At 41.3% G+C, this 14,204-nt stretch overlaps 1 protein-coding gene across 1 annotated transcript in view; it reads left to right on the top strand.

Moving 5' to 3' along the window:
• LOC119903747 (myosin light chain kinase, smooth muscle-like) overlaps positions 1-14,204 on the top strand; it is an 85,025-nt gene that overhangs the window by 60,988 nt on the left and 9,833 nt on the right. Inside the window, 7 exon segments of the mRNA XM_038719973.1 lie at positions 4,308-4,498; positions 4,623-4,731; positions 5,361-5,399; positions 6,989-7,079; positions 7,159-7,362; positions 11,237-11,454; positions 12,684-12,807. Coding sequence (XP_038575901.1) covers positions 4,308-4,498; positions 4,623-4,731; positions 5,361-5,399; positions 6,989-7,079; positions 7,159-7,362; positions 11,237-11,454; positions 12,684-12,807 — 976 coding nt within the window.

Here is a 14,204-nt window from a genome sequence, read left to right on the forward strand (position 1 = left end):
CCGTGAATCAAAACTACAACGACATGAGAGAATAAATAAATACACATGCCTGTTAGATGCCTGTGGTACAAAATGGTTTTGTAAAGACAAAGTGAAAGGAAATGAAACATGTCTACAGTAAACACCTTGGAACAGCCTGCTAATACAACCTCAGAAGCTATTTGTACTATATTTTATATATTATACAGTATCTCTCAAAGTGAGTCCACCCCTCACATTTTTGTAAATATCTGATTCCATCTCTTCATGTGACGACACTGAAGAAATGACCCTTTGCTCCAGTGTAAAGTAGTGAGCGTGCAGCTTGTATAACAGTGTAAAGTAGTGAGCGTACAGCTTGTATAACAGTGTAAAGTAGTGAGCGTGCAGCTTGTATAACAGTGTAAAGTAGTGAGCGTACAGCTTGTATAACAGTGTAAAGTAGTGAGCGTGCAGCTTGTATAACAGTGTAAAGTAGTGAGCGTGCAGCTTGTATAACAGTGTAAAGTAGTGAGCGTGCAGCTTGTATAACAGTGTAAAGTAGTGAGCGTGCAGCTTGTATAACAGTGTAAAGTAGTGAGCGTGCAGCTTGTATAACAGTGTAAAGTAGTGAGCGTGCAGCTTGTATAACAGTGTAAAGTAGTGAACGTGCAGCTTGTATAACAGTGTAAAGTAGTGAGCGTGCAGCTTGTATAACAGTGTAAAGTAGTGAGCGTGCAGCTTGTGTAACAGTGTAAAGTAGTGAGCGTGCAGCTTGTAGAACAGCGTAAAGTAGTGAGCGTGCAGCTTGTAGAACAGCGTAAAGTAGTGAGCGTGCAGCTTGTATAACAGTGTAAAGTAGTGAGCGTGCAGCTTGTATAACAGTGTAAAGTAGTGAGCGTGCAGCTTGTATAACAGTGTAAAGTAGTGAGCGTGCAGCTTGTATAACAGTGTAAAGTAGTGAGCGTGCAGCTTGTATAACAGTGTAAAGTAGTGAGTGTGCAGCTTGTATAACAGTGTAAAGTAGTGAGCGTGCAGCTTGTATAACAGTGTAAAGTAGTGAGCGTACAGCTTGTATAACAGTGTAAAGTAGTGAGCGTGCAGCTTGTATAACAGTGTAAAGTAGTGAGCGTACAGCTTGTATAACAGTGTAAAGTAGGGAGCGTGCAGCTTGTATAACAGTGTAAAGTAGTGAGCGTGCAGCTTATATAACAGTGTAAAGTAGTGAACGTGCTGCTTGTATAACAGTGTAAAGTAGTGAGCGTGCAGCTTATATAACAGTGTAAAGTAGTGAGCGTGCAGCTTATATAACAGTGTAAAGTAGTGAGCGTGCAGCTTGTATAACAGTGTAAAGTAGTGAACGTGCAGCTTGTATAACAGTGTAAAGTAGTGAGCGTGCAGCTTGTATAACAGTGTAAAGTAGTGAGCGTGCAGCTTGTGTAACAGTGTAAAGTAGTGAGCGTGCAGCTTGTAGAACAGCGTAAAGTAGTGAGCGTGCAGCTTGTAGAACAGCGTAAAGTAGTGAGCGTGCAGCTTGTATAACAGTGTAAAGTAGTGAGCGTGCAGCTTGTATAACAGTGTAAAGTAGTGAGCGTGCAGCTTGTATAACAGTGTAAAGTAGTGAGCGTGCAGCTTGTATAACAGTGTAAAGTAGTGAGCGTGCAGCTTGTATAACAGTGTAAAGTAGTGAGTGTGCAGCTTGTATAACAGTGTAAAGTAGTGAGCGTGCAGCTTGTATAACAGCGTAAAGTAGTGAGCGTACAGCTTGTATAACAGTGTAAAGTAGTGAGCGTGCAGCTTGTATAACAGTGTAAAGTAGTGAGCGTGCAGCTTGTGTAACAGTGTAAAGTAGTGAGCGTGCAGCTTGTAGAACAGCGTAAAGTAGTGAGCGTGCAGCTTGTATAACAGTGTAAAGTAGTGAGCGTGCAGCTTGTATAACAGTGTAAAGCAGTGAGCGTACAGCTTGTATAACAGTGTAAAGCAGTGAGTGTGCAGCTTGTATAACAGTGTAAAGTAGTGAGTGTGCAGCTTGTATAACAGTGTAAAGCAGTGAGTGTGCAGCTTGTATAACAGCGTAAAGCAGTGAGCGTGCAGCTTGTATAACAGTGTAAAGTAGTGAGTGTGCAGCTTGTATAACAGTGTAAAGTAGTGAGTGTGCAGCTTGTATAACAGTGTAAAGTAGTGAGTGTGCAGCTTGTATAACAGTGTAAAGCAGTGAGTGTGCAGCTTGTATAACAGTGTAAAGTAGTGAGTGTGCAGCTTGTATAACAGTGTAAAGCAGTGAGTGTGCAGCTTGTATAACAGTGTAAAGTAGTGAGCGTACAGCTTGTATAACAGTGTAAAGTAGTGAGTGTGCAGCTTGTATAACAGTGTAAATCTGCTGTCCCCTCAAAATAACACATCACACAGCCGTTCTTGTCTAAACCGCTGGCAACAAAAGTGAGGACACCCCTAAGTGAAAATGTCCTAATTGGGCCCAAAGTGTCAATATTTTGTGTGGCCTCTTGGGCCTGGAGTTCAGCAGAGCTTCACAGGTTGCCACTGGAGTCCTCTTCCTCTCCTCCATGACGACATCACGGAGCTGGTGGATGTTAGAGACCTTGGGCTCCTCCACCTCCCGTTTGAGGAGCCCCACAGATGCTCAGTAGGGTTCAGGTCTGGAGTCGTGCTCGGCCAGTCCGTCACCTTTACCCTCAGCTTCTTTAGCGAGGCAGCGGTCGTCTTGGAGGTGTGTTTGGGGTCATGATCATGTTGGATTACTGCCCTGCGGCCCGGTCTCTGAAGGGAGGGGCTCTGCTTCAGTATGTCACAGTACATGTTGGCATTCATAGTTCCCTCAATGAACTGTAGCTCCCCAGTGCCGGCAGCACTCATACGTCTATTTCCCATAGACAACCTCTGGATATGACGCTGAGCACGTGCACTCAACTTCTTTGTTTGACCATGGCGAGGTCTGTTCTGAGTGGAACCTGTCCTGTTGAACCGCTGTATGGTCTTGGCCACCGTGCTGCAGCTCAGTTTCAGGGTCTTGGCAGTCTTCTCACAGCCTTGGCCATCTTTATGTAGAGCAGCCATTCTTTTTTTTCTACTCAGAGAGTTCTTTGCCATGAGGTGCCATGTTGAACTTCCAGTGACCAGCATGAGGGAGTGTGAGAGCGATAACACCAAATTTAACACACCTGCTCCCCATTCAGACTTGAGACCTTGTAACGCTAACGAGTCACATGACACCGGGGAGGGAAAATGGCTAATTGGGCCCAAATTGGACATTTTCACTTTTGTTGCCAGCGGTTTAGACATTAACGGCTGTGTGTTATTTTGAGGGGACAGCAGATTTACACTGTTATACAAGCTGCACACTCACTACTTTACACTGGAGCAAAGGGTCATTTCTTCAGCGTTGTCACATGAAAAGATATAATCAAATATTTACAATGATGTGAGGGGTGGACTCACTTCTGTGAGATACTGGATGTAATATTAATGAAGACAGAGCAGCCGCAGCCGCCCCTATGGTACCTTTGGTACCATTTAAGATTTGTGACTTGAACTGCTTAGATTTACAGAAGAACTACAAACATGTAGGAGTTCTAAAGCTCCTGACCGGTGGAGTACATCAGGTGAAACAGGATTATAACACTCTGACAGCGACGATGTGTCAGACGACCGAGTTCAGACTCACAGCTGCAGTTTGAAGCCTTTTATGGCAATGCTGTCTGTTTGAGTGTGTGTGAAGCTATGAACTGTATAAACACACACACACACACGTTGTTTGTCTCCTTGGCGTTCATGACATGTCAATGTGACCTCAGGTGACGTCATCATCACGTCCAGCTGATCAGATCCGTCCGTCTCGTGTTCTTCTTCCGACGTTAATCAGGTCCAGCTTCATCCAGTCAGCTGAGACGAACTCGTGCGTTTGTTCTCGTCTCAGGACATTCGGTGCTGCCGTCGCACCAGACTTCATTGTAGAAACGCCTGATTTTAGCCATGTTAGTAGGAAAGCTTGGTTCATACCTACAAACATCAGCAGCTGTTGGATGGATGGTGATGAAACGTGGTACAGACCGTCATGTTCCCCTCAGGGTTTAACTGAACAGGAACATGCTGTAATTAGGTGTCAGGTCTCTAAACACAAAGTAAATATGTGGTTTATGTCTCCGTCTGAGTGGTGAAACGTGGTTTATGTTCTGCTGTCAGCACCCCTCTGTCGCCTCTTACTTCAGCAGCCATGATGTCAGGCTCTTTCCTCTCCAGGACTCTCTGCTCAGTGGCTGTAATGACCACTGCAGCCTGTAGGGGTCAGTAATGTCCTTTTGTTTACCTGAATGACCCTCCGTCCTCCTCAGATAAACCCGACCCCCCAGCGAGGGTCCCTGCAGCCTCAGATATCCGGCGAGCCAGTCTGACTCTGTCCTGGTACGGGCCGACCTATGACGGAGGCAGCGCCGTGCAGTCCTACAACCTGGAGATCTGGGACTCTGTGGAGCAGCAGTGGAAACACCTGGTGTCCTGCAACAGCACCTCCTACAACGTACAGGTGAGTTCAGCTGTTATTAACCAGCAGGTCTCTGAAACCACAGATGGATGCACCTTAACGGAAAGGAAATGTCTTCAGTGTATCTCCAGTTTAAGGGTTAAATAAAGTTTCTGTCTGTTTGTAGAACCTTCTTCCAGAGCGTCAGTATAAGTTTCGTGTCCGGGCGGAGAACATCTACGGGGTCGGAGAGCCGAGTGCAGAATCTGAACCTGTTACTGTAGGACTGGTGGACGGTGAGTAAAGCCACAATCATCTCCCTCTATCGGTCCTGATCCTTGTCCACGGTTCTGTTCCAGGTCAGTTTTGGTTTGCTAGGTTTTTGTTTGCCTGGATGAGTCAATCACGGCCTCCATGTGAAGCATTCTTGTCTCGCTGACCCATGGACTGGATACTGGACTAAAAGATGGCGCCCAGTCTCTTTAATTTTACAGATACAAAGCCGTCATGCAATCAAATTCATAATAGGAAAAGTAATAGCTGCACTTGTTTGCTGCTGGAGGTGTCAACAGTTTTACAGACTTTTATAATGGAGGTCCAGTGGAATTGTTTGATGACCACTGGGTGGCACCACATCACATCAATGAAAACACCCATGGACTGACCGGGGAAGCACTCAGAGAGGGTTTAACCCACAATGATGCTGTGATAAAGTGTTTGTAGAATTGTCTTATAATAGAATGAGGTTTGGTGCTTAGTAACTTCCAGAACACGCTCATGTGCACTCATACATCCCTCCTAAACCAGTACTGAGTCAACTAAACTTAACTAAACTGCATTAACTGAAACCAAATAACAGCAGAGCTGAAGTAATGTGACTGAACTAAACTGACTAACTTTACTAACTGTTTGGTTCATCTGACAGACAACCAAGACGAGGGCGAGGCAGAGGAGGAGGATGAAGGTACGACACAACACATCTGAGAGCTGCACAATGACGCAAAATACGACACGACATTCAATATGACATATGACGCAAAATACCAAAGGACATACAACATGACATACGACACGACATGACACGACATATGACACAACATATGACGCAAATTAGGACATATGATGTAAAAATACCAAAGGACATACAACATGACATACGACACGACATTCAACACGACATATGACGCAAAAATACCAAAGGACATACAACACGACATCCAGCACGACATACGAGACACGACATATGACTTGACATACAACACGACATATGACTCGACATACAACATGACATTCGACATGACATATGACACAACATAAGACAAAATACGACTCAACATACGACACGACATACAACACGACTTGACATATGAAATGACATATGACTTGACATACAACATGACATATGACGCAAAAGACCAAAGTACGTACGACACGACATACGACACGACATGACTAGACATACAACACGACATACAACATGACATACAACATGACATATGACGCAAAATACCAAAGGACATATGACATGACATACAACACGACATACGATATGACATACAACACGACATACGGCATGACATACAACATGACATATGACGCAAAAGACCAAAGGACATACGACACGACATACGACGCAAAATACGACTCGACATATGACGCAAAAGACCAAAGTACGTACGACACGACATACGACACGACATACAACAGGACATACGACACAACATACGACACGACATACGACATGACATATGACACGACATACATGACATCCAACGCAAAATACCAAAGTACGTACGACACGACATACGACACGACATACAACAGGACATACGACACAACATACGACACGATATACAACATGACATATGACATGACATACAACATGACATCCAACGCAAAATACCAAAGGACATACAACACGACATATGACTCGACATACAACACAACATGACATATGACACGACATCCGACATGACATACAACATGACATATGACGCAAAATACCAAAGGACATATGACATGACATACAACACGACATACGATACAACATGACATACGACACGACTTATGATGCAAAATACGACTCAACATACAACACGACATATGACTTGACATACAACCCGACATATGACATGACATTTGACGCAAAAGACCAAAGAACATACGACATGACATATTACTCGACATACAACAGGACATACGACACAACATACGACACAACATACGACAAGACATACGACATGACATATGACACGACATACAACAGGACATACAACATGACATATAACGCAAAATACCAAAGGACATACAACACGACATATGACTCGACATACAACACGACATGACATACAACACGACATACGACATGACATGACTCGACATACAACACGACATACGACATGACATATGACATGACATACGACATGACATATATAAAATACCAAAGGACATAGGACACGACATATCACTTAACGTTCATTACATAAGAAATCATGACGTGGTAACCCTCCTCCCACACCTGTGACCACTGACCTCTGTGTTGTTCTGCCTCAGACTCGGAGAAGGAGCCCGACTACAGAGACGTGACCATCAGAACAGACACGAAGGTGAAGGAGCTCTACGACGTGGAGGAGAGGCTGGGAACGTAAGGCTCCGCCCACTCACACCTCACCCACAATGCACCTCTGATTTTGTCTGAAACTAAAACTGCGTCTGTGTGACAGGGGAAAGTTCGGCCAGGTCTTTAAACTGGTGGAGAAGGCGACGAAGAAGGTCTGGGCGGGGAAGTTCATCAAGGCGTACTCTGCAAAGGAGAAGGAGAACGTTCGGCAGGAGATCAGCATCATGAACAGCCTCCATCACCCCAAACTGGTCCAGTGCATTGACGCCTTCGAGGGCAAGTCTGACATCGTCATGGTCCTCGAGATGTGCGTAATGTGAACGACAACCTCTCTAATGCTGTGTTCATTTTCTCATTAAGGCTAAAAGCTGCTTTCATTTTACATCCTTCCACTTTCTCTAATAGGTTAAACAGCCCGGCCTTTAATTTGCTTAAATCACTGAACTCACCCGGCCTTAAATCTAAATGAATTCTATTTTGGTGATTGTTGTTTACATAAAATGAACTAAACGATTGAATTGTGAAGAATCTAACGACGTGTCAAATCTGACAAAAGTTTCAACATTTTTTAGTGTTTAGCCACACCAGGCCAGTAAAGGGACAGGCGTCTAATAGAAGTTTTACGTCATATATTTATTTATCGAGATCTCATCTCACCAGTAAATAACGGTCGATTTGCATTCTAAAAATTCCAATAATGATCATGATGCTCGATAATAAAGGTTTAAAATGTCCAACAAACACAACAGAACGCATCACAGCCATGAAATCTTTGGCTCTACAGTCTCTGCTGTAACTGGCAGTTAACACAGTTCAGTGTGGTGAAGTCATCTTCTTCCTCTCTGAGTAGTAGCAGCTGCTTAGCTTAGCATAAAGACAGGAAACAGGGAGATTTGGTTTGTTCTGACGGAGCCGGGCTAGCTGTGGATGATAACTGATCAGCCAGTAGAAGCCTGGAACAGAGGGAATCAATCTAAACCCTGATTGGATGAAAGTCTATAAAAAGCCATTATCATCCATAACTTTTGATTCACTCTATTCGTGTTTCTTATCGTAGAGATAAAAACCTGCTGGTTATCTCTTAATTGGATCTGCAATCAGAGACGTTTGTTTTCGAAGAAAGTTGGAAATTCATTTTCTGGCCAACTATGTTGGGAATTTGAGATCAGCTATTTCCTGCCTGCTAATTTCAGAAATGTGATGGACGGACAGCAGCAAACACAAACACAACAAGACAGTCATTTTTATCCTCTTAAACTACAGTCACAAGTTTAAGATCAGCCCCGTGTTTGTAATTCTTCTGTAAATCTAAGTAGTTCAAGTCCAGGAAAAACCTTTAACCTCCTAACATCCCAGCGCCGCCTGCAGGCCGTCAGGTCCTGGCGGCAGCTCTCGCTATGTGCACACAGCTGCCATGTTAGCTTCATACTCATATGATCCACCGCTTAAAAGCTAAAATCCTCGTGATCTGACCAGTGCAAACCATTTCAAAATACGATCACCACAGCATGCCTGCCTTATGTGTAGCCAATAAAAATCTGCAAATAACGATATCCAGCTTTAAGTAGGAAGTTCATGATCTACCAGTAAAAAACACGTCTGTGTCGAGCTGCCGGCTGATACGGAGCGACGCAGCAGCAGCCGCCTGCCGCCAGGGGGCGGAGCTGTTTTAGAAAAAATACACTGAGACAGACACTCAGAAAAACCTGTGGAAAATACTCATTTTCATGGTATTGGTATAAAATGTAAACTTGGTCCAGGTAAGGCTTTATGCTGCGGCACCACAGCTAATTTGTTAGCAAACATTTTCAAGCGGAAACCAAAAATAAATTAGTTTTAGTTTGTTTAAACTGATATTAATCAATTCCAGTAGCACTTACAGTGATTCTTTTGGGTTAGACACTGCAGAGTGTCTCTTTCTGAGAAGCCCAAAACCAGGCAGATGCTCCAAACGGTTCAAGAACTGCATTCAATTTACTTTGGATCTGCCTTGAACAGGCGTTTAAAACTAATTTTACAGGAATGGTAAGAGGTTAATGGACCCAAAGTCAGCAGCCAAAGTAAGCCAAAGATTTTCAGATCTTAACAATTAATAAATGAAGGAGTTTTGTTCATTATTTCACTGTGGCTCTGTCTTCCTTCATTATATATATAATATATAAAATAGTCCAAATGAAGCTTCTCAGGGTGAATTAACAGGCTGTTCCAAAGTATTTACTGTAGAAATGTGTTTACTTTCCTTCCTCTGCTGCAGAATAACCAAAGAAGACAAAGTTTAGGTCAGCAAAACTGAGATTTTCAGGGATTTATAATTTTCAGGGGTCAGGTCAAGTTATTCTTATACTTATATTTACATTCACACTGCAAACAGGGCTGATCTTAAACTTCTGACCGGTAGTGTGTCCTGTGATAATATGATATTTTTAGCGTCTTTTACCAGATTGCTGTGTGATCATCTCATTACGTCCTGAGATAAACAGGGAGGACCTGCTCAGATGGAAAGTGTTTTGTTTCAGAGAACTCACTCTGATAAACAACAGAGACGAAGGGGAAACAGTAAATATCTGCTACCGTGATAAAAACTGGAAAACCAGCCGCACGGACAGAGAACAGAAAGGAAGTTGTTTACATTCAGGCTCTTATTTTGGTTGGGTTTCCCATTATTCCTCTCTGATAACACTTTCACCACCGTCATTACTGAGACAACATCAGACATCACAATACGTGGACAACAAGAAGACCCAGTGACCCAGGAGCTCCTGGTTTAATGTGTGTGTTTGTTTTTAGATACCAAGGAAACTCTGGAGATTTTATAGTTTATTTAATCAGTTCTGAAGTCACAACAGACCTTTTTTACAGCTCACCAAAATGGAACCACATATTCGCACCGATAGCAGCGAGCTACCAAGCGTGATGTCGGTAGGCGACCCGCTCCATCTCCTGAGCCGCCTTCCCCGTTATCAGTTACACCTGTTCTGTTCCTGTGAAGAGCCAAAATATCTGCTGTGAAAAAGATCCATCCTGTTGACTTTATGGATCTTAAATCGTGTCAGGGTGAATATGGATACGTATTAAAAAAGTCTTAAATTTCATATTCCAAAAATAATGAGCTCTGGCATCCAGCTCTGCGCAAATCAGTTAGTTGTTAGAAAATAAAAAATAAAACATCTCTATTTGTATTTTTGATTTCACCCCTTAAGAGCACAAATATTGGATTCATTCATTTCATAGGTGTCATTTACGCTGTGGACACTGGGGACGTGTCTCCATCACTTTTTTTAAAGTGTTTGTTAAATATGTTCTGAAAAATGGCTTGCAAAAAGAAATGTGACAACAAATGAAAATACTTTGAGAAAGGTTTATTTGCACAATAAGAAAACATGCAATGTAATTTAAAGATAAAAGAAACAAATGTGCATTGTTCAGAAAAGTTTAAGCTAAAAAAATCTGAATGACTTTATTTAAATAAAGATAATTCTACCATAAATTGGTGCAGAAAATGTCTCCAGAATGCAGGAAGTTAAGTGTTTAGTGCTCAAAATTTTCTAGGGGCCCCCAGACCCCCATTTAAATATATTTCAGCATTGAATATTTCATCAAATAGTGTTAAAATATCTTCTTGTCTTGTTCTCGTGAACCCAATATTGTGAATTGTGCATGTGAGCCAAGTGTATCGTCACAGCGCTAATCTGAACCCTTATGTCCCACCACTTTTCAACACAAAGTGACGTCCTTGATTCATTTTATCTCATCAGAGTACAAACACACCCCGAGCTACAGTGTGTTAAATACGAATGTATTATAATAAAATGTTTTATTAAATTCATGTAACTTCCTAAATAATTGTCTTGGGCTTAAAATTCATACAGATTTTCAGTGAAGTTGGTATTAAATTTCATCCTAGGTGGTATTAAAAAGGTCTTAACTGTGAGAATCCTGGGGGTACCCTGTCTTTAGATACCAGAGCTCTTGAATCCAGGCAGTCTGAGTCTCTCTAGTGTTCACGAATAAGATAATCTCTTTTATTTTTATTCAGCTGCAAACGGTTTTGGCCCAGTGATGTGGCAAAGCACCGCTGACTTGCTGAGCCTTTCAGAGGGACGCAGAAGTGTTGGTGTGAGTTGTGTTTGGAGCTTTATGTAATATGTGTTGCTATAGCAACAAGATGTCTTCTTCTGCAGGATCTCAGGCGGCGAGCTGTTCGAGCGGATCATCGACGAGGACTTTGAGCTGACGGAGCGGGAGGTGATAAAATACATGCTGCAGATCATCGACGGAGTCAGCTTCATCCACAAACAGGGCATCGTCCACCTGGACCTCAAACCAGAGAACATCATGTGTGTCAACAAGACCGGCAGCAAGATCAAACTCATCGACTTCGGCCTCGCCAGGCGACTAGGTGACTGCAGAAACATGTCTTAAAGGAGACATATTATACTGCATTTCCAGTATTATACTGTAGTTATGTGACTTGTGGATGGTAACGTTATACTGGCTATCGGATAGCGGGACCTGGAGTCTCGCGTGTCCAAATTTTTTACTTGTCTTTATCTGGATAAATTCCCGCCTAAAAACCTGCATCCCGTGACACAAGAACAGCAGTATTATAACTTACAGTTGTGTTCTGACAGACAGCTACTAGCATAAACGCTAGCAGTGACAGCGCCGGGTACCCACCTGTCACTCAAAGTGGCCATGCCCCCAGCAATGCAGAAATTTAAAGCTTAATATTTATTTAAACAAGTGAGTTATAAGCTACTCAGTTAGCCGTGCAGCTAAGCCGTCCTGTTGCTGATTCTGCCCGGACTGATAACAGCAGCTACTCTGTTAGCAGCAGCTAGCTGCTTCACTGGAACGTGGGCTGGTCTATGTACATTTTTGGGGTGTAAACATTAAAAATCCCAGATGGTCTTTTGCATACATGAGATTAACATATGAAGGAAGAAACAATGGGGCCTTGATTCAGCAAACATTTTATCACAATAAAACATTTCATATCATTAGATATCAGTAATTATCAGGATAAAAGTCAAATCATTATTTCTTTTACATTTAAAGATTTTTGTCTCCTGAGTGAAAGTTTTAAACTTTTCTTTCTGCTCAGAACAAACTCTTGATGCCAAACAGAGGATCATTAATCTGAGGCAGAACATCCAGAACTATTCTGATAAAATCTGTTTTCGACAAATATGATTAGTATTTTGATTGATGATTAGTTTCAGTCATTTATTTCTTAACAGAATTAATATCTTTATAGAAAAATTCAGTTCTAATTTGTTTGTGATTCAAATTAATCAATTCAGACATTAATTGATGATATATTGAACATTTATTAAATTTTTATTGAGGAAAATGAAATTGCGATAATGATCAATATTGTTTTATTGCCCAGCCCTGATGCCAAGGTACATACTTTAAGGTGATTAATGCTAACAGCATGCTTACATTAGCCTTACATGCGGGGTGATAGTTACCTTGCTAACTGCATCCATGTGAATGTCCCAACGATTGTCAGCATTTTAACAAGCTAACGAGTTTATTGACGGGACAACATTAGCAATTAGCTAAAAGCTGAGCCTGAAAATGGCTGTTTGTCTAATCGACTCTTGTCTTTGTGGCGTCCGACAGAAAACGCAGGAACTCTGAAGGTTTTGTTTGGGACTCCGGAGTTCGTGGCTCCAGAGGTGATCAATTACGAAGCGATCAGTTATCCCACCGACATGTGGAGTATAGGAGTCATCTGTTACATACTGTGAGTTTACCACGACTGTTACTCAGCTTCCTGTTGTTTCATGTCGTTCAGCTTCCTCTGTTTTAGCATAACTTCAGTTTTTATATTTTATTTTGTTCACCTCTTTGTAGCTTAGCTTAACTTCATTTTGTTTTTTATTGCTTTAACTTCCCTTTACTTTAGCTTCTCTTAGCTTAGCTTCACTTAGCTTAGCTTTATTTTGTTGTATTGTTTTAACTTCCCTTTACTTTAGCTTCTCTTAGCTTAGCTTCATTAAGTTTTTATTGTTTTAACTTCCCTTTACTTTAGCTTCTCTTAGCTTAGCTTCACTTAGCTTAGCTTTATTTTGTTTTAATTGTTTTAATTTCCCTTTACTTTAGCTTCTCTTAGCTTAGCTTCATTAAGTTTTTATTGTTTTAACTTCCCTTTACTTTAGCTTCTCTTAGCTTAGCTTCACTTAGCTTAGCTTTATTTTGTTTTAATTGTTTTAATTTCCTTTACTTTAGCTTCTCTTAGCTTAGCTTCATTAAGTTTTTATTGTTTTAACTTCCCTTTACTTTAGCTTCTCTTAGCTTAGCTTCACTTAGCTTAGCTTTATTTTGTTTTAATTGTTTTAACTTCCCTTTTCTTTAGCCTCTCTTAGCTTAGCTTCACTTAACTTAGCTTTATTTTGTTTTAATTGTTTTAATTTCCCTTTGCTTTAGCCTCTCTTAGCTTAGCTTCACTTAGCTTAGCTTCTCTTAGCTTAGCTTAATTAAGTTTTTATTGTTTTAACTTCCCTTTACTTTAGCTTCTCTTTAGCTGTAGCATTTATTTATATTTCTGAGGAAATTTTTTTAGTGTAGTTTTAATCTAAAATAATATTTAGTATTTTATTTATTTTTCCTGAGTGATGTTATTTTTCACAACACTAGAACCGCCAGGGTTCGTTGTATACCTTTAACCACCATAGCGGGCAAAATTTACCTTCTATAAAAATGCTGTGATTATTTCTGCTACATGTTGCTCCAACACACTTTGGGAAACATTTAGCACATTGGCTGTACATTTCCTATAAACACCATCCCCATATTTCAGGCATTTACAGAAAGTTTATTCTATTTTATTCATTGTCTTCACTGTGCAGGTCGATCGCTTGCGCTTTTGTGAAGGGCACATTCACTCGCGGCGGCTCTTTTGATGTCATCCACTCGTCGCCGTTATAGATGTTATAACCTAGTTATATTCTAAACACAGCTTGAATTTAAATGCAGCATACAATTTGCAAAAAAGACTGTTGTAGTGTTTTATAGGCGGTAATAATAGCCTCATAAGTTCTTACTGTTCTGCTTGTTTTTTCGGACTCCATCGGGCATCCAGACAGTAACACATAGCTACAAAAGTTTGAAAGTCCAAATAAAAGTAGGCTATTTATTCGA

Source organism: Micropterus salmoides, unplaced genomic scaffold, assembly GCF_014851395.1.
Source record: "Micropterus salmoides isolate LMB-PRFRI ecotype aquatic unplaced genomic scaffold, ASM1485139v1 Ms_hic_scaffold_15, whole genome shotgun sequence".
NCBI classification, from domain to species: domain Eukaryota; kingdom Metazoa; phylum Chordata; class Actinopteri; order Centrarchiformes; family Centrarchidae; genus Micropterus; species Micropterus salmoides.